Here is a 19,770-nt window from a genome sequence, read left to right as displayed (position 1 = left end):
TTTTCACAAATAAACGGCACTGGACTTCAAACGAAACACAACAGCTGGATGGGTCAGTGGGACTTTGTTTGTTGCATTCACGGTGACTCTAGTCTTTGTTCAGTTGTGGCGTGTAGGGAGGGTGCTGTCTGGGACCGCTGGATTGTCGGCGTGTTCGCAGTGACTCAGTTGTTCAGTTGTGGCTAGAAGCGGCACATTGCACTCACTTTTTCGGCTTTTGAGCACGCCCTATAGTGCAGAAAATACGGTAATTCATGGCTAGTTGGACTCTTAACACTGACTAGACAGTGTTTTATTACATAAGAGAAATCTAAAATTATTAAGTGCAAATAAGTAAAAACTACATTTCTTGTCCTTAACAATACGCTTTTTACCAAAAGCTTATTAGAATCATAATTCATGGACAAAAATGGCTTAGTATCATATTAATAAGCAGTAATAGGGAGTGTATTAATAGAAAAGTGTTTGTAAATGTCTAACTAAAAGCAGAATAAGCTTATGGGGAATTAGACATTAATAAGGGCTGAATAAATACTAATTAATGACAAATTAACCATCTACAACTCGGCTAAAATACCCTAAAATAAAGCGTTACCATAAATATAAATAAAAAATTACTCAAACATGTGCGAATGAAACAAAACACAACTCAAGATGTGTTTTTGATGAGGTAACAAGATTATAACACGTCTTGAAGCTCAAAAGAGTCCATTTTAATTACGATTTAATTACACTAAACAATTGGCTAATAACAATGGTACACTACATCACATTTACTCCATCCATTCCTATTTTTGTGACAGCGCCATCTTGTGTCTTGCTTTAGAAAGTGTTTGATAATGTTGAGGTAGGTGTACTGCATGTGAATACTTAAATATAACTTTAAAATACTTTGAAAATGCTGTCGAAACACCGCGGAAACGTTTGTGAATGTAGAATAGAAACGTGTAACTGGTTAATAATACTTAGTGTCAAATTGAGTTGGCAGAAGTCTGGTACTCTGGAAATGAATGGTACATGTAGAAATTACGTTAGAATAATTACTTTTAATAATAATAAAAGCGGATATTGCCGTGTGCTCACAGGCTCTTTATACTGTATATGCTGCTAATTTGAAATAGGCAGTCTTGTGTAATTAGTGTAACTAGAAATTGTAGAAAATATTTTTGGTTTTTCTATTTTTCTATCTGCAAACGACTACTACTTGTGTCTTTAAAACTCGACAAGCCTTCCATCGATAGAAAGCCCTGTACTATCAAGCTCGATTTGAGATAATTTGGCTTATATTTTTTTATTTTCTATGTTATAATGTCGTTTTCTCGTCACAAACAGACCTGGATTTGTGTTTTGATTCATTCACACATGTTTAACACACAAACCTGCATATTTGGAGTTCTTCTCTCAAACAGAAAACACTGTTCCACCTTGTGATGTCACGTGGTAAAACAAGAAGCGCTCCACTGAGTTTTAAAGCTCCACACACCTTCATCGTCATCATTATTTGGATCAGGAATTGCCAATCTCTTTCTGAACTAAAGGTTAAAGGCGGCTGTTGACTTGAAAACTACCACTTCGTGACATCACCAGGTGGAACGGAGCATTTTGGGCTTTGGGAAATCTACTTTAAATCGACTCTACTTTGAAAAACAAGTGCGAATTAAACTAAACTAAACTAAACACAACTCCAGTCTGTTTTTGACGAGGTAACGGTGTTTCAACAACACTAAAAGCTCACATGAGTTAATTTTACGTAATATAGGGTCCACCATTCTGCTCGTTTCCATGGAGACGATATTGCTTTTCCTGAAATGTTCCACAGTATACCATTAAACCTCTATATCTTGCATTTATTCAATTACAGATGTTTTAATTGTTAATAAATACCTTTAAAAACACGCAATGTGGCCTGGTTGCGTCATCCGTTTGTTGCCGTGGTGATAGATCAGAGTTTAATGCTATACTGTGGAACATTCACAATCAAGGCAGAGCAACAGCAACTCCATGGATATGTGAAGTTGGAAAGCTCTCTAACAGAAAAGTGACGTAGTGGACCTTAAAGAATCACAAAACTGGTCCAATTTCTATTAGTAGAATCAACATTGACCATAATATTGGAATAATTATAAATCAATAATAAAAATAAATAAATAAATCATGTCGGGACATAAAAAAATACACAAGTAACTTCACGGTTTAGTAGGTAGGTGAAGTGCCTTGCTCAGTTACACAAGATTAGATGAAATTTGGGGGGAAGAATCAAAATTTGCAACCATTAATGAGTGCTAATCTTTACAAACTTTTACCAAGCAGTGTGATTAAAGCTCTATTGCGTAACATTTCAGGTTTCCGATGATATTTATTGCTCAAAAAACATATTTGTTCAATCATTTGCTTCGATAGTACAAGGTTTTGGGTTGAAACTAAGCTACAAACATATCAGAGGGACTTGTAATGCCTTTAACTTTGCTCATCCATTCGTTCTTTATTACGCTTTTATTTTGAAATGTGAGATGCATTTTAAGTTATTGCACCATACCTACTGTAACATCTTCTGTTTCTCTTTACGTAAGCCAGTCTTCACGTCCTTAATGCGTCGATCCGTTGTGTTTTAAATGCAATTCTCTGTTTCTGTCACTGTTCGTTTGAGTGTCATTCATATTGTGTCTGCGGTTTGAAACACTATAAGGGATCATGTTTGTTTAGAAAATAAAATTTGATACTCTTCTAAGTGTCGTGTAATTTCCTTTTCGCTTTTTATGTTTGATTAAGAGTTAACAACCAAAAACACTGGCACAGGCTTTATTATTCCAGTTTGTATGCAATTCGTTTTTGATTAGTTAGATTATACTTGAACTAATCTTATGATTATTTGTACAGTGTTTTTCGGTGATTATAATCAAATGTTTATCATATTTTAATTGGACACTTATGTAATCTGCATTGTTAAAGTGAAATCTTGTAACTTCTAAAGATGGAATGTCAAGTGAAGCCTTTTAGTTTATGTCGCACATTTAAAACAACCGTAACAAGTTGCACCAAAGCTCTTTACAGCATGAGACGCAACACTGTGAAACAATAAAACAAATGTAAAATACACTAAATATTACATAAAAGAGTGGCTTGAAACACAAAAGATAAAAGTCTAAAGTTGACTTCTTCAGAGTAAAGCTCATGGGGTATTGAACGCCATCTTAGAGAAATGTGTTTTTAGGAAGGTTTTAAAGCGAATTAAGGAGGAGAATGATCTGAGATGAAGAGGTAGGCTGTTCCAAAACTCAGGGGCGACAACAGAGAAAGCTCGGCCTCCCTCGGTTTTGTGGTGGGACGGACAGGAGTTTGAGAGAGTTTGACCTGAGAGACCGAGCGGCAGAGTGTGGGGCTAAAAAACTGTGGAGTGAGTGAGTTTAGTGATTTAAAAAACAAATAAATACAGAATTGATTTAAAAATGTTATTAACAGGTAACCAGTGGAGTTGGGCTACGATGAGTGTAATATGGTCTCTCGTTTTGGACCCAGTGAGTTGTCTGGCAGCGGCATTTTGGACTAACCGCGACCTATTGAGAGAGGATTGTGGGAAGCCTGAATGTGGCGAGTCGCAGTTATCCGATCTATCAGTTACAAAGGCTTGTTTCAAAGTTATTGCGTGTTAGGATTGGTTATAATTTAGCGATTTGTCTTATTGTTAAAAAGCTAGTTTTAACATTTGAAATTAGTTTAAAGTTTAAAAGCGAGTCGATACAAACAACAAGGTTCTTGCTGTACAAATTTGTAGCAAGAGGCCCAAGGTCAGATGCGAGGGAGTCAGTGTAACATCCAAATAGAATAACTGCAGGCTTATTTTCATTTAGCTGGAATTTTAAGTTAACTGCATGAACTGGAAATAGAAAGTTAAAATCATGATTCAGAACATTCTCCATAGTGTGTGTGTGTGTTTATGTGTTGATGACACAGACCGACAGCCTTGATTTCGGACAGTGTGCCTCAGGGCGGCTTTGGCTACAGCTTTATCTTATCACTACTGACTCTGGAACGCTTTGGCTGTCTCGAAAAGGCTCTATGTCAGGACTCTCCAACCTTTTTCCTCCTGTGAGCTCCTTTACAAAACAAAAATGCCAGAGAGCTACTCATTTTAGAAGCCGCATGAAAGAGAGCAAGCCTTGGGGTACAGCCAGTGTTGGGAAGGTTACTTTTAAAATGTATTCCCCTACAGATTACAGATTACATACCACAAAATGTAGTTTGTGACATAATACATTAAATTACTTGAGGTGAGTAACGTAATCTGAATACTTTGGATTACTTGATTTGCTGTAGAGAAGCAAAGTCGAGGAAATCTTCACATAAGATGTTTTGTCTGCTAAAAGAAAATGAAAAGCCCAGACTTTACTAAACCGTATTAAAAATATTATTGATAGAAGACGAGGACGTCTATGCAGCATGGTTTAGTCCTGTTAAATCCTGTTTTAGACCTGGTTTTAGACCTGGTTTTAGTCTTGATTTAGACCTGTTTTAGATCTAGTTTTAGATCTGGTTTAGACCTGGTTTAGACCTGGTTTAGACCTGGTTTAGACCTGGTTTAGACCTGGTTTTAGTCTTGATTTAGACCCGATTTAGACCTGGTTTTAGACCTGATTTAGACCTGGTTTAGACCTGATTTTAGATCTGGTTTTAGATCTGGTTTTAGATCTGGTTTTAGATCTGGTTTTAGATCTGGTTTGGACCTGGTTTAGAGTCCAGCAATGAGAAAAAAAAAAAGAAAAAAAAAGGGATATAGCCTAAACTGTGAAAACAGGAAAATACTGCTGTGTAATCCATTTATTTCAACAAAGTAACTGTAATCCAAGTACCACTCACTTAAACAGTAACTGTAACCGAATACAGTTACTCATAATTTGTACTCTGATTACGTAAGTCTGGTACATGTAATCTGTTACTCCCCAACACTGGGTACAGAGGTCTATAAAACATTAACCATTGTCCATTTATTAGTGCACAAAGTTGGGTTTCAAAGTGATAAATGAACAATGGTAATAGTCATGTAATAAACCAAATTTGTGTTATTCAGCACAACAGTATAATTCTGAAATCCCTCGGTGAGCTGCTTGGAAGAAAGTGGAGAGCTACAGGTTGGAGACTCCTGCTCTTTAAAAATCAAGTGCATTATTAAAATGATCTTTGAATTTTTCAAAACTAATCAAGTCACTGCAGCCTTATTAAAAATACAATATCATGGGACAAATCACGTGTTCACCTTTTGTGATGTCGTCTAAAATACAGACAAATAACGAAGAACACTGTTACTCAATACACAAACTTTATTTTGCCCAATGGCTGTGTATAAAATACATCGAAACAATGAACAAATGGGTTCCCTTACAGTTTAACAAGGCAAGTTTAAAGGCAGAGTCCAGTGACAGAAACGGATTTAAACTATAAACACAAATCATGTTTACTGGATAGGTTGTATATTGTCAATTATTGTGCTATATAATCTTGTTTTAATGGTACTTATGCAGCAAATCCTTAAAAAAAAGTCCAAATATTCTTCAATTTCACCACGAAACAACACGAAGTGACATGATATAGTTTAGATTTAAGATTTACTGGAACCTAAAGAGAATTTTAACCCCAGAATTTGACCCATCCTTTGAACCAGGATCACAGTTAAGAGGAGTAAATATTTCAATTTCTAACATGTGTATATTTTTGGCTAATGGAAGAAACTATATGGTAACACTGGAAACCCACCCAGACACAGGAAGAACATGCAAACTCCACACTATCTGGACATTAATCCTGCAACCTTCTAGTTTCCTGGTACTCCCAACCCCATCCCAAATACGCCTAAAATATAACAAAACACTGGACTATTCCTTTAAGTAACACAAGTAATACAAAAAGTCACTTCACAGGCAACAAAAGGTACGTTACAACTGAAGTACTTAAACTGTGAGGGTTAAATGAACGTTCGTAGTGTTTAAATAAAGAGAATAAAGAGTATTTTCACATAAGGAGGCTGTAGAGGACGATGGAAGCACGTTTGGAGGTGACTTGGCTAACGGTGCAAAAACCTGGTTCAATTATTTGTGATTAAAGTGCATACGAGAGGTTTGGTGGGACTGTACCTGTGGTCAGTATTTATCATAGTTTAATATTAGTTAAAGCGGCAATTTGTGGACAGAAATTTTAGAAGAAAAGTGCAAAAATACAGAACGTAGTAGTAAGTTCTGTCACCAACACAAAAGAGAGGGGGTATTTTACTTTTAAGGAGTATTAACTGCTAACCCATAACATATCATCATGTTACCTTTTATTGTTTTGAAAATGCTATATTCAGGGTTCCCACTCGTTTTCATGACCTAAAGTGAATTTTCCATGACTTTACGGCACCTACATGTGTAGAATTGATCAGACTTTTAGGGCTAAATATGAAATATTAACCCTTTCCACTCATCTTATGGTTTGGGATTATGGTTTTTAACATTCAAAATACTGTCAGTGCATTTATTGTCGTCTCTTTTAAACAAAAGGCTCAGACATTCGGAAATAATCATAATAGTTTAACAATAACTTAACAGAACGCTGGAGTTGTGTGAAAGAGATACTAAAATTCCATGACTTTTACAAAACTTTCACTGAATTTACAAAAATCCATGACTTATCGATAGCCTGATTCAGCAGCCGGTTTCACTTTGTAGAAACCGTCTGACCTCGCAGCATTAGGATTCGTTTGCTCAACGGTAGGCGGGTACTTTTTTTATTTAACCAATCGTTGCTATTTGGTCGTGACGTATGTAATGCGCCAAATCCCGTAGGAAGAAGGACAATAACGTCTTTCCCCTTGGTGAAATTCACCAAACATTCTCTTTGTTCAGGCTTTAAATCCTCGATCTTAGGAATCATTGCTAAAACAGAATGTATGTCTCTTCGCTGATTGGCTGGTGCCCGAACTCACACTTCCGGGGTTTTTGCGAATCGTCTAGTGTATTTTGATTCCTGACCTAGTCACTGGAGAGAAATGAAATTGAGCGGAGGCACTAGGTGGTGCCAACCTGACTAACTTTGAGGCCTGGACATGACTTTTCCAGGATTTACTTGACCGTGGGAACCCTGTATATTCACTGAAAACAACATGAACACTTTAGTTTTTGACGCCAAGTCCTTTCGCTCCCTGTGTTAAGTCACTCCCCCCTTAGAGTGCGATCACAACACTATCAACGTGCTAATGAACCGCTAATGAAACTACTGCTCATCACATCAGGTTTGTGAAGTTGTCATGCTTTCATATTTATGGTGAATTGTCGCGTGGGAGCTTGTGGGCGGAGTCTTCCACAGGGTTCGACTAGAGCCTACAAGAGATCTCTAAATTACTCAAAACATGCATAGATGGGATCTAAAATCTCTTCAGGCATGTTTTTGATGAGAGAACATTATAACATGAAGAAATCTAAAAAAATAAATAAATAAATTGCAGAATACCCCATGTTTTAGTGAAATGAGCCTGAACCTGTCGTATGCACTTTAACAGCATCTGGAAACACTGCGGGTCAGAAAGTCCAGCTAAATGTTTGGTACCTACATTATATTCGACATTATCGTAGAAAATGCATAGAGTCTACTTAAGAAAACAAATTTTATCAGTTATATTTGTCGGCCCGTGTATCATTCGTTCTTTTGAATTTCAATTAAGAATGAAAAACAATAAAATGAGAAAACAGTTTGTCATTTCATTTTTCCGTTTTAGTGTCAGAAAAACACCTTTCGACCTCTAGTTCCAATATTTCATTTAAACGTTTATTCTCAATCTCGATGTCTATTTCAATTTAGATATTTTATTTGGCTTATTTGCCCCGGAAGTTCTGCTGCTAGAAGGACTCGCCTGAAAAATCGTTGCAATTTTATGGACAAATGCGTCGTCTTCTTTTATCGTGACGTGTTAACTTTCGTGTCTTAGAAAGTCATTGTTGAACTCCATGATGAGAAACAGGTAACTGCGACAGAACTATAATAAAAATAGTTTTATTATAAATCTATTGCTGACACTGCAGCAGAACTTCTGGGGCAAATAAACCAGAGAGAATAAAATATCTAAATAAAACAGGCACAGAGACAGAAATAGTGGTGGAAATCAGTTTTTTTGTTTGACACTAAAATGAAATAATGAAATAACGAAATAAACTGTTTTCCCATTTTACTGTTTTTCGTTCTTAATTGAAATTCAAAAGAACGAACCTTTGTCCTGCATCTTTAATTACTGACCTTAACCTAAATGAAGCAAAAACACCAATAGTTTTTGACCCAGTTCACAAATACAAAATTAATGCAATATCTTGATCTTAATTGATTAAAATTTTGAGAAAGAAGTTCAAATATTTTGGCTTTTTAACTTGTATATGCAATCAAAGTTTTCAATATGCAAAACTGAGCTAAAATCTTGCAAAATACAAACTTTGCATTTTTAGATGTGCCACTTGTTTTTTATGAGTAATTGTAATTTTTAGCAATAGATCTTGTATACTCGAAGTTTTTTTTAGAAAATGTTATCCCCATTTTTGAACAAACTACACAAAATATTGCAAGATAAATTTGGGAGCAGCTGATTTCAGATTTAAATCTTAAACCATGGAGCGGGCTTTCTTTTGCAGTGTTCACAGATGTAACTTAAATAACTACGTTACTTGGCTCTGTGTAATTGTCCATCCTCTACAGACCAGAGTGACAGTCTTATGGCATTCAGAGAAAACAGTAAATTACAGTATCATGATCTGAACGTTACCAGGCAGAAAACCCATGTGTAAGACTATCAAATACTGCTGCCTTTGTTTTTGTTCAACTGGGGCTGCACAATATGTTCACCTCTTTAATCAAAACATCAACTCAGGAGTTTATTTCTTGAGGAGTCAAAAATGAAAGTGTTTGTCCTGACTAAACCTTTACTTGACGTCACAATTTAAGCCCTTTTCGCACGGGATTAGTTTTACCGGTGGACCTCTGGTGATTTGTAATAATTGCGGAAGATGTCTGAGATCTTAATCCATGTCTGTAATTTGTAAAGTAAAAATTCTGCAGCAAATTACCTACTTTATTTTGCTAAACATAGACGTCCGGTGATAATACTAGTCCCGTGCAAATCTGCATCTCAGAAAAGCGGAGATATTACAACAGCAAACAGCTTAATTTCTTTTGTTTCCGTGTTCTTTTCTCTTTCAACCTCAGTGTCAATGTCAGTAAAATAGAGAAATTTACCCACTTTGCTTATCCCGTGTGAATGCGCCTCAAGTAACACAGATTTGCAAATTACCAGACGTCCCCAGGTTGTACTTATCCCGTGCGAATAGGGCTATAGTCATGTATTTGTACTGTTCTTCGTTAAAACTTGTACATAAAGGCATTCAATTCTGCTCAGTAATAGAGAAAAACATACATTGCAAAAATTTGAGCTGTATTTGAAATAATGTTTACTGGAAACAACAAGCGTCTAGAGCAGAGGTGGGCAAACTTTTTGACTCGTGGGTCACAAAAGGGGTCTAAAATTTGATGGAAGGGCCAGACCAGGAGCAGATGGATGGAGTTTTTTGGTAATCCACCTCATAAAAGAAAAAAAATTGAAAAAACTGAAATATCCCATAATTGAAAAACATTCCAAAGCATTACAACAAATTATCTGTCTTTTAAATCCCACAGCATTTACTATTGATTGAAATGACTTTTAAAACACTGAAAATTATTATTATCAATATTCAAGTTTGGCGGGCCAGATTAAAAAGATTAAACGGCCGCATATGGCCCCTGGGCCGTAGTTTGCCCACCCCTGTGCTCGAGCATTCATCCTGTTTTTGTGTCCTTCACCCACATTGCCGAGTATGTATGTGGTGTGAGTGTTGGTGGTGGCCAGAGGGGCAGATGTGGCAGATTGGCAACCTCACTTTTGTCACTTTGTCACTTTTGTCTGTCCCAGGGCAGCTGTGGCTACAATAGTAATTTACCACCACTGAGTGATTAATCATTAGAGTGCAGCAAGACTTCAGCAAGCACTTTAAGGCATTATAATTCTTTTTGTATTGTCAAAACATAATCTACAATAATCTACTGTAATATGATGCAAGTTTTAAAAGTCCCTGTAGGGCTACTCCTCCTCCAGTCTACTACAGGTTTTGGAGCGGCAGAACTAATCTGTGTATCACTCGTTTATTAGTTTTTCCAAAATAAAACCAAAAATAAGAAAAGAAAAAAAAAAACAGTTTTTTAAATTATTTGTCTCTAAAACCAACATGAAAAAACAGAAAACAATTCGTTTTTTCAGTTTCCGATTTTGTGTTTAAATTAATAATGGAAAAATGGATAACGATTGTTTCCCGTTTCCGTGACTTAAACTGTGATGCTGGACGTCTGCGCCGCATACGGACTGAACCAGGACTAAACTAGGTCCGAGACCAGACTGGAACGAGACCGGGACCAGACCGGGACTGAGTCTGGGACCAGGACCAGGACTGAGATCAGGCCTGAGACCGGGACCAGACTGTGACTACAGACTGGGACTGAGGCCGGGACCAGACCGTGATTGAGACCGGGACCGAGGCCGGGACCGAGGCCGGGACCGAGGCCGGGACCAGAACAGGACTGAAAACGGTTTAGTCCTGGTTTACACCTGGTTTAGACCTGGTTTAGTCCTTTTAGTCCTGGTTCAGTCTTGGTTCAGTCCATATGTGGCGCAAAAGTCCAGCATCACAGTTTAAGTTACAGAAATATTATCAGTTTTTTCCATTATTCATTTAAACACAAAATCGAAAAGGGAAAAAACAAATCATTATCTGTTTTTTCATTTTGGTTTCGGAGACAAATAATGAAGAATAGTTTTGTTTTTCGTTTTCTTATTTTTGGTTTTATATTGAAAAACAAATGAACGAATGATACACGGATTCAGAACAACCTCCATAAAATTCAGAACAGATTTCCTTTCCCCACTTGCACCATTTTTGTTAAAGATTGGAGCTATAATGCTAATCTCTCCCAGAACCCTAAGTGAACATTCTTATTTGTTTATATTGTGCAGCCCGAGTGTCAGAATAGTTATTGGTTGTCCAGGGTTGTGTGGTAGCCCTTACAGCCTGATGTGAAATAGGTTTTCTTCAGAGCTCGTCTCCGCTGTGGCGTTTGAAAGCATCTCCGGTCAGCGTCTCCTGTGCCTCCCTCATCCCAGACACGACTGAAACACACACAATAACACAATAACATGTCAGTGTCTTTAAGTTTAAGTGTGCCAGGCTGTAATCTGGGTAAGAAAGAGCAAGATGGCGCCTGTGCTCAGCTCTCTCTCTTCCTTTTATCACCTGAGAAACATTTCAAAATGGAGGAAAACGGTGTCAAAGACTGGAGATGATCATACGTGCTTGTGTCTCTCCTCGTCTCGACTACTGCAACTCAGCGTTTACTTGTTTTAATAAAGGCAGCTCTCCAAAGACAACAGCTTGTGCAAAACTCTGCTGCAAGGATTTTAACAGGAACCCCCCAGAACAGTCCACATTACCCCAGTTTTATCATCTGTTCAATGGCTACCAGTAAAAATATACACGCTGACTTGTTTTGGGTTTACTCCTCCAGCTGCTCTCTCCAGTAATCCGGCCAGAGCCTCCTCATGGCCCAAAGACTTGGTTTAAAACTTGAGGGGGCCTGTCCTTCCAGGCTGTAGGCCCCAGACTGTGGAATGCCCTGCCCCTGGTCCTCCGTGAGACCTGTTCAGTGCACTCTTAAGAAGCAGCTGAATCATTCGTTCATTCTCAAAATAAAAAACAAAAATAAGAAAACGAAAAAAAAAAACAACAACAACTATTTTCTTCATTATTTGTCTCCAAAGCCAAAATGAAAAAACAGATAACGATTAATTTTTTCAGTTTTCGATTTTGTGTTTCAATGAATAATGGAAAAAACAGATAACGGCCGTTTCCTGTTTCCGAACCAGGACTAAAACAGGACTGAACCAAGACTGAACCAGGACTGAGCCAGGACTGAGCCAGGACTGAGCCAGGACTGAGCCAGGACTGAGCCAGGACTGAGCCAGGACTAAACTAGGACTGAAACCAGGTCTAAACAAGAATTAAAACAATCTTAGTCCTGATCACCCGAAAGTCTACGCGGGCGCAACTCCGGGTCCATCCTGACACTCCTGGTTCAGTCATGGTTCAGTCCAGCATCACAATTTAAGTCACGTAAACGGTAAACTGCCGTTATCCGTTTTTTCCAATATACAAGACAAAAACGAAAACAAAAAAAATCATTATCCGTTTTTTTCATTTTGGTTTTGGAGACAAATTAATGAAGAAAATAGTTGTTGCTGTTTTTTTTTCGTTTTCTTATTTTTGGTTTTTATTTTGAGAATGAACGAATGATTCAGCTGCTTCTTAAGAGAGCACGACAACATGATTTTATAGTTGGGTGAATGTGTACTATGTCTGTATGTATCCATATATTCTTCTTACTTTTCTAATATTATTCTATGATCGTTATATGATGATTTTATTATTATTATTTGTATTATTATTACACAATATGTTGACTGTCTTTGTTTTTTGAATTATGGGGTTTTGTGTGCACTGTTTCTTTATGACCTGTCACCCTTGGGTGCTTGCCACACCCTATTTAAGATGGCCACCTGAGCTCTCATTCTGTTTGCCTGACGAAGGCCTAGTGCCGAAACGTTGCACGGTTTGTCCTAATAAATTTCACAGTTTGCAAGTAAGACGGTGTGCGGGATTTTTCTGTATGTTCTGGGGCTGCTCCCTCTCCTCCAACGCACCCGTCTCTAGTAGTTGATGTGCGAGGCTCTCATTCTCTCATATGGTTTTGGAGACAAAAAAATGAAGAAAATTGTTGTTTTTTTAAGTTTTCTTATTTTTGGTTTTATTCTGAAAAACTAATGAACAAATGATACACAGATTCAGCTGAAAACACTTCTTTTTGAAATGGCTTTTAGTAGACTGGACTGTTACTTCAGTTAATTTCTGCATTTTTTTCTATTTGTGTATTTATTTAAAGCACTTTGCGATCTGTGAAAAGTGCTACACAAATAAAATGTGCTTACTTACTAACTAATCAGGAATGCATTAATTGAATAGTAAACATTTTCTGCAGCCAAGGGGTCTTCAACCTGTAGCTCTTCACCCCTTTTCAAGTAGCTCACCACAGGATTTCTAAATTACACGTATTGTCCTGAAAAACTCAAAGTTGATGAATTAAATGCCTATTGTTACTGTAAATCTATCATTTTGATGCCCGAGTTTGTGCACTCCTAAATAAATTATGTTTTATGTTTTATTTAACTGTATTCCATCTATGTCTTGCCATGGCTCTTATAGTTTTATTTCCTACAACTACTAAAAGCCGTAGCTGTCTAGAATTTTCGTTTAGTAAAGGTAGCTCACCTAAGGAAAAAGGTTGGAGACCCCTGCTTTGGGCATTTTTAAATTCTATTTTATATTCCACTTTTCCTATATGAGACAAAAAACAAACAATAAACTGAATCATATTTACCCTGCTCTGCGTTGCTGTAGAAGTACTTGTAGTTTGGATTGCCATTTCTGTTGGTGATTTCAGGGTGAACCTTTCCATGAGGATCTGGAAAAGAATAAACACACATTGATATTAATTAATAATAACAAATATGAAAATCTTTCCTGTAGATGTATGCACTCTGACAATACTTTAACAGCATAACTCAAATTTAACATCTTAAATTTACAAAACACACACAGAAAAAAATACAGAGTTTAACTTTTCTTTAATTGTAGAGCTGCTAACATTGGTGACATTGGCAAGTTGGTTAGTTTTAGCTTTAGTGAGCACTAAAATAATCACCACACATCAGAAGCACAACTAAAAACTGTGTTAGACCTTTTAAGTTTGAATAGCGTTTATTTATTACCAGGATTACTATAAGGTGCATTTCCTAACTTTTCTGTTGGAAGATCTGTCAAATGCTTGGATTTTCTAGGTATTTTGAGCAATAAAACCACCTGCAATTCAATAAATATAAATACTGTGGAACATTTTAAGCACAGCAATGACATATCCATAAAAACAAGCAGATCACAGAGCCCCAGCCATAAAGTTACACAGTACACCTTTAATGATACTGTGTCTAAGTTGTCATATGGGACAAGTATTCCCTCATATCCTGTAGCTTCACACGTGTTTGGAAGTCAACAAACCAGACCATGTTCGTACCGAGGAAAAGAATGCGGGGAATGTATCCTCCGTCTGGACTGAAGGCATCGTCCTTTGGCTCCTCCTCGTCCTGTTCAAAAGCCACACACACAAATTAAGACACAACGGACTCCGCGGAAGAGGCCTGGGAAAATCTGAATGAATCTGCACCTGTTGTGGCATTTGCTGCACATTTCACATTACAGTAACTCACAGGGTTCACACTCTTTTTTACTGACTTTTTCATGACCTAAAGTGAATTTGTCATGACTTTTGATCAGACTTTTAGGGCTAAATATGAAACTGTTAACCCTTTCCAACTCACCTTATGGTTTGGTATTATAGTTTTTTAACATTCAAAATAGTGTCAGTGCATTTATTGTCATCTTTTTTTTAAACAAAATGCGCATACGTTCGGAAATAATCATAATAGCCTAATGATAACTTAACAGAACGCTCTAGTTGCATGAAAGTGATACTAAAATTTATGACTTTTCCAGGCCTAAAAAATGACATTTTCAATTTCCATGACCGTGGGAACCCTGACTATTTCTGATTACAGTACATCCAAATCCAGTTTATTTATAAAGCACTATTAAAAACGCTCGTCTTAAGACCCACTTTTATTCTCTGGCTTTTAACACCGCGTCAGTTGTGTGGGCCTCTGTGTTTTTTTAATTTATTTTTATGTGTTTGTATTGGTTTTATTGATTTAATTTATTTATTGATTTATTTATTTCTATTCTATGATTTTGTTCTTATTTTATTTTACTGGTTTTATTATTTTAAGACTAGAATTATTTTAGTAGTTTATTTTATCATTTTATTATTGTTGTTATTATTATGTATTTGTGCAGCACTTTGGAAACTGATTGTTTGTGAAATGTGCTATAGAAATAAAATGGATTGGAAAAACAACAAAGTTTACCAAAATGCTACACACAAAAATAAAAACATATGTATAATACAATAAAAAAAATATATATACAGCAATTATTGAACAGTAAAAGACCTCAAAACTAGTTAAAAGTCAAAGAAAACAACCGTGTTTTAAGAAGTGATTTAAAAGCAAGAAGAAAGTCAGCTCGTCTTATGTGAATAGGCAACTCAATTCATAAATTAGGCGTTTAGTAACTCAAATCTGACTGGAATTTGAATTAATAGTGTCGTTATGATACTTACATTATTATAAACACAATTTCTTTAGACAGTAGAAAGTGATTTTTATTTAAAATCATAGTACCTTCTTTTATATTCCCATGTGGTCTTATATCTGTGTCTATCTTTTATTTCTTGTACTTGTTCTGATAAAGCTCAAGATCACTCTAAAACTACTCATAAAAGCTTCATTTCTGTCCTTTGAATGTAACTTTTTTAGTGTCTAGGTTCGATACTAGTTTTAGTATCGATTAGTATCTGATTTTCGTTACCTCCAATAGTACATTTTACGGAATTATTCAATGAGATTCAATGATCCTAAAGGTTGTAGTCACAAATACAGATACAGAGCAAGGGCCTATTAAAACTCTATGGGAGAGGTATTATTTTTAATTCATCGTTTGGGATCGGCTCCACAGACTTGCCATATTAATCATACGCCTTAAAGTCCTTTGAACAGTCTTTTGGCGTTGAATAATCGTGCTATAAAAAAAAAAAAACTGGCAGAGAAGAGGTTTGTGCCAGTTTGATGCAGTAATTACAGAGGAGATATTAACCATAAACCACTAACAAATCTGCAATCTGTCAGCTAAATGGCAAATCCATTTTTTTTCTTTTTTTCAGCTGTCAAAAAATCCTCCCTACAACCTTACCCTACGCTAAACCTCATAATCCATAAAAGAAAACTAAACAATAAATAAAACAAAAGGAGAATACCTCAAGGTTGACCATGACAAAGTTGTGTGCAAGTTCAGAAATGTCCTTGGACTCTGCAAACTTGGGCTTCAGCGCTGATTTGACGAGAAAGAGAAGTTCAAGTTCAGTTTACAGTTTCCCACAGAGTTAATATTCAAACAGACATTTACATTGTACCTTTGCAGGCGCCACACCAAGTCTTGTGAATTATGACCATCATTGGCAAACCGCTGGGAAAGAAAAGATTAAATGAATTGGCTGGTAATTTATTAAGCGTATATTCCTTAAAAACTGCAGTATGGAACTTTTCTGGTAGAGGAATTGCCAAGTACTCGTCACAAGGAGTGTAATGGTACGTGTCTTTGTGCCGAACTTTTTTGGTACGGTGCGTTCGGTTCGGTGCGCAGCTATGCAGGAGTAAGTTCGCGCAATTCGTGTGTGTTTACATTCCACTACTACATGTGCAGCTACACAGAGGCTTGGCTCTTTAATATTCACAAGGGAACTCGTCCGTGATTGGGGCAGTGTTTCCCGCAGCGCTTTGTAGTTAGGGCGGCCACGTTGACAACAATCGCCTCCCACCTTGACTACGTCCCTTGGAACCATGTGAATCCTCACAAAACTACAGTCGTCGCGCCGCACTCCTCACTTTTGCTTTTCGCCGGCACGAAATCTCCGTTCTCCCCAACTGTCAGCAGATCTGCACTTACTGCAGACAATGTGGACAAATTGTTTTTTCTGACCCAAAATATGAAGATTGAGTAAAACCTCATGCTGGAACTGTTAGTGCTGCGCTTTACTTTTTGAAAAGTTTTTACTTTTTTTGTTTTACTGTTTACAAGGAATTTTTTTGTTGCTTATTTGAGAATATTTTGTTTAACTTATTAGTGTTACCAACCAGCTCTTTGCATTTATTTTATTTTCCTGTTTGTATAATGTTAACACAAACTGTTTGTTTAATAAAAACACAAATAAACAACAAGCAAATGATTTTGCATGTTGTTCCCATACTGTACCGAAAATGAACTGAACCGTGACCACAAAACCAAGTTATGTACCGAACCATGATTTTTGTGTATTGTTACACCCCGACTCGTCACATATGATAATCTGATGCCATACTGTGGAACCTTACAGGCAAAGCAATAAGATCTCCATGGAGACAACCAAGTGGAAGACCCTCCATAAGAGAAGTTACATAATCCACCCTTTAAGCATATGTGTGCATTAATAACATAATACTACATGTAATACTACCTCACCAGTCAGTCCATTCTACATTCTGTTTCCTGAGGGTTTGGAATCGGACCACAGACTGAGACAAAACTCCATCTTAACTCGGGACGGTCCAAACACAGATGCCAATTTGAATCTCAGGTCTCTCAAATGCGCGAGACATCTCCTCTCAAATATTCATAACAAAATCATTGACGTTTTTTTTTTAAGATAAATAAGAGGCTGATGATTCAATTGTTGAGTCTACAGAAATGCCCTGCCCTTTTTTTCTTTGTAAGCCACCGTGTTTGTTTTGACACAAACGAACCGTCTTTGTGAAGTTTTGTCAAAGCCTGTGACTCTGGCCGGACAGGTTAAGGTTTCCAAATTAGAAAATACAATTAGTTTGAAAAAGCTTAACAAACCTGGCTTGTGCTTCCTTTTTACCATCATCCAGTGATCTCCAGTGGATGTGATCCCCAAATCCTGCAACAAAATAAAACATGTATAGTATATCCTCTGTCTTTACACAGATAAATATAAATACTAGAACATAAACAAACCAGTTTCACCAAATCCAAGAGAATTCAGTGAAATGTAATCCGTGGAAGTCGATATGTGTCTCTTATTGTGACCTGTTGTGTTTGTTTAGGCGTGTCCATTTGCTCCGGGTCTAGATTAACTAGGTTAACATTCACAATATTCTCTTTGGCACAATGGAAGAATAAATTAGGCTGAAAAGACCCAAAGGGAGTTCTGTTTCTGACAGGACTGAACAAGTATTGTACATTAGTGATAAATAAACCTTCTTAATTTTAATTGTTAAATCTTATACTTATAATTCTAGCTTTTATACTAGTTTCAGACTAGTCTTATATTTGTTCTGATACAGCTCAAGATCATTCTAAAGCTATTCAGGTCTGTTAATGTGACTTTAATATTGGCATTTGCGACATTAATTTTAGTACGGAGAATTTTCAATACTTCTGACAACCCTAACTGTTGGCCTTTTCTACTAAAACCAATCACACACCTCATTCATTTAGTTGAAGGGAGTAAAGTTCAACTGCACTGCAATGGTTGCCACCTGCCTGGGATCAAACCACAGACCTTTGCATTCAATTTTGGTGAGGTGACCACAGATTGTACAACTTTCTTTCTGCATGAGAATTGGATACAGGCTGTAAATTAAACTGGTCAAAATTATACATTATAATGAACCGATTAAAAGATGACGAAAGGAAATTGCATAATTCTAATTTGATTAATTAAAGGCTCCATATTACTTTTTATTTTCTGATATATGTTATAAGTCAGGTTTGTTCTGTTCACACACATTTAAAACACAAATCCCCGCTTCTCTCAAACAGAAAACACTCCACTCCACTTTGTGACATCATGTGTTAATACAGAAAGTGCTCCACTGTGTTTTTAAACTCCATACACCACGATCACTACACTTATTTGGATGATTTCAGCCCTGGAATTGCTGATCTGTAGCTGTTTAAAATGACCACTACATGACATCACAAGGTGGAACTGAGCATTCTGAGCTTTGGAGATGCAGACAGATTAATAATGAATGAAATAAAACACAACCCCAAGTATATTTTTGATGCGATAACATTAATTTGTCTGAAATCGCACAATAGTCAACTGTGTCTAAAACAGAACCTTTATATAATGAATGGACTTTGCCAGAGATTACTTAAAGTTCAAGTTTAGAATAAAAAGTAAAACTCACAACGCCAGGTTAATTCATAGGAAATAAAAGATTACATTGGATGAAAATTCTTGAAAAAAAAATAAAAATAAATAAAAATTGTGTCAATGTGGTGAGAATAAAAAAAAGCCACACAAAGACATTTCTCTTCCAAAATAAACACTATATGATTAAGTTATTGTGTTAGTTGAGTCTTATCCAGGATGTCATCGTAATGCTCCAGGATGCTCATAATAAAAGCGTGCCCTCCTTTCTTGCACTTTTCGCTTATAAAACACTCACCTCGTCCATCAGCTGCATCCACCACGTCCTGGAAAACGGACAGAGAAAGAAGAGCCTGCAAAATGGAAAATACGGCCAGTTTCACTATAGAAGTCTGCATTTTTCCGCTCTTTAGCCGGCTCTTTGCTTCACGATTGGAGAAAGTGCACGAAAAGCTAATCACAGGCTGCAGGTTTCGGTGAATTAGCAACCCGGAAGTCCAACCTCCAAGTTTCACAATAAGAGTCTTTGCTGGAGTTTGTAAAAAAAATAAAAATAAAAATAAATAAATCAATAATAATAATAATAATAATAATAATAATAGTAATACGTTGTGAGTTTTTTTTTGGTTTGTATGTAATTTTTGAGCAATACATATACTATTTTAGTGTTTCAAAATATGACCTAATATTTTATAAGAGGGCAACTTTAATCATAAATGGTCAATCATAAGAATAATTTCAGTTTATGGCTTAATGTGAAATAAAATAAAATGCGTAAAACAATATTATAATGAA

General features: G+C 36.5%; 1 protein-coding gene across 1 annotated transcript; it reads right to left on the bottom strand.

Moving 5' to 3' along the window:
* Positions 1-5,297: 5,297 nt before the first annotated feature.
* On the bottom strand, positions 5,298-19,450 carry txndc12 (thioredoxin domain containing 12 (endoplasmic reticulum)). The gene is made up of 7 exons (XM_020941038.2): positions 19,274-19,450; positions 17,694-17,754; positions 16,231-16,283; positions 16,075-16,148; positions 14,221-14,290; positions 13,528-13,611; positions 5,298-11,206 (listed from the first exon to the last, which is right to left on the bottom strand). Exons 1-7 carry the CDS (start codon positions 19,371-19,373, stop codon positions 11,130-11,132), a joined length of 519 nt encoding a protein of 172 aa, XP_020796697.1. The 5' UTR covers positions 19,374-19,450; the 3' UTR covers positions 5,298-11,129.
* Positions 19,451-19,770: the final 320 nt, after the last annotated feature.

This window comes from Boleophthalmus pectinirostris, unplaced genomic scaffold, assembly GCF_026225935.1.
Source record: "Boleophthalmus pectinirostris isolate CB_2022bp ecotype Guang Dong unplaced genomic scaffold, ASM2622593v1 HiC_scaffold_16, whole genome shotgun sequence".
Lineage (NCBI taxonomy): Eukaryota > Metazoa > Chordata > Actinopteri > Gobiiformes > Gobiidae > Boleophthalmus > Boleophthalmus pectinirostris.
This window is presented reverse-complemented; position numbering and strand designations above follow the sequence as displayed.

What these genes read in the sequence shown, in the direction of transcription:
- txndc12 (XM_020941038.2), bottom strand. Translation starts at nt 19,373, where the DNA reads ATGCAGACTTCTATAGTGAAACTGGCCGTATTTTCCATTTTGCAGGCT. An exon ending in GGATGCAGCTGATGGACGAG is followed by an intron (nt 17,755 to 19,273) that starts GTGAGTGTTTTA and finishes ATTTTGTTGCAG; the next exon opens with GATTTGGGGATCACATCCAC. An exon ending in CTACAGCAACGCAGAGCAGG is followed by an intron (nt 11,207 to 13,527) that starts GTAAATATGATT and finishes TGTGTGTTTCAG; the next exon opens with TCGTGTCTGGGATGAGGGAG.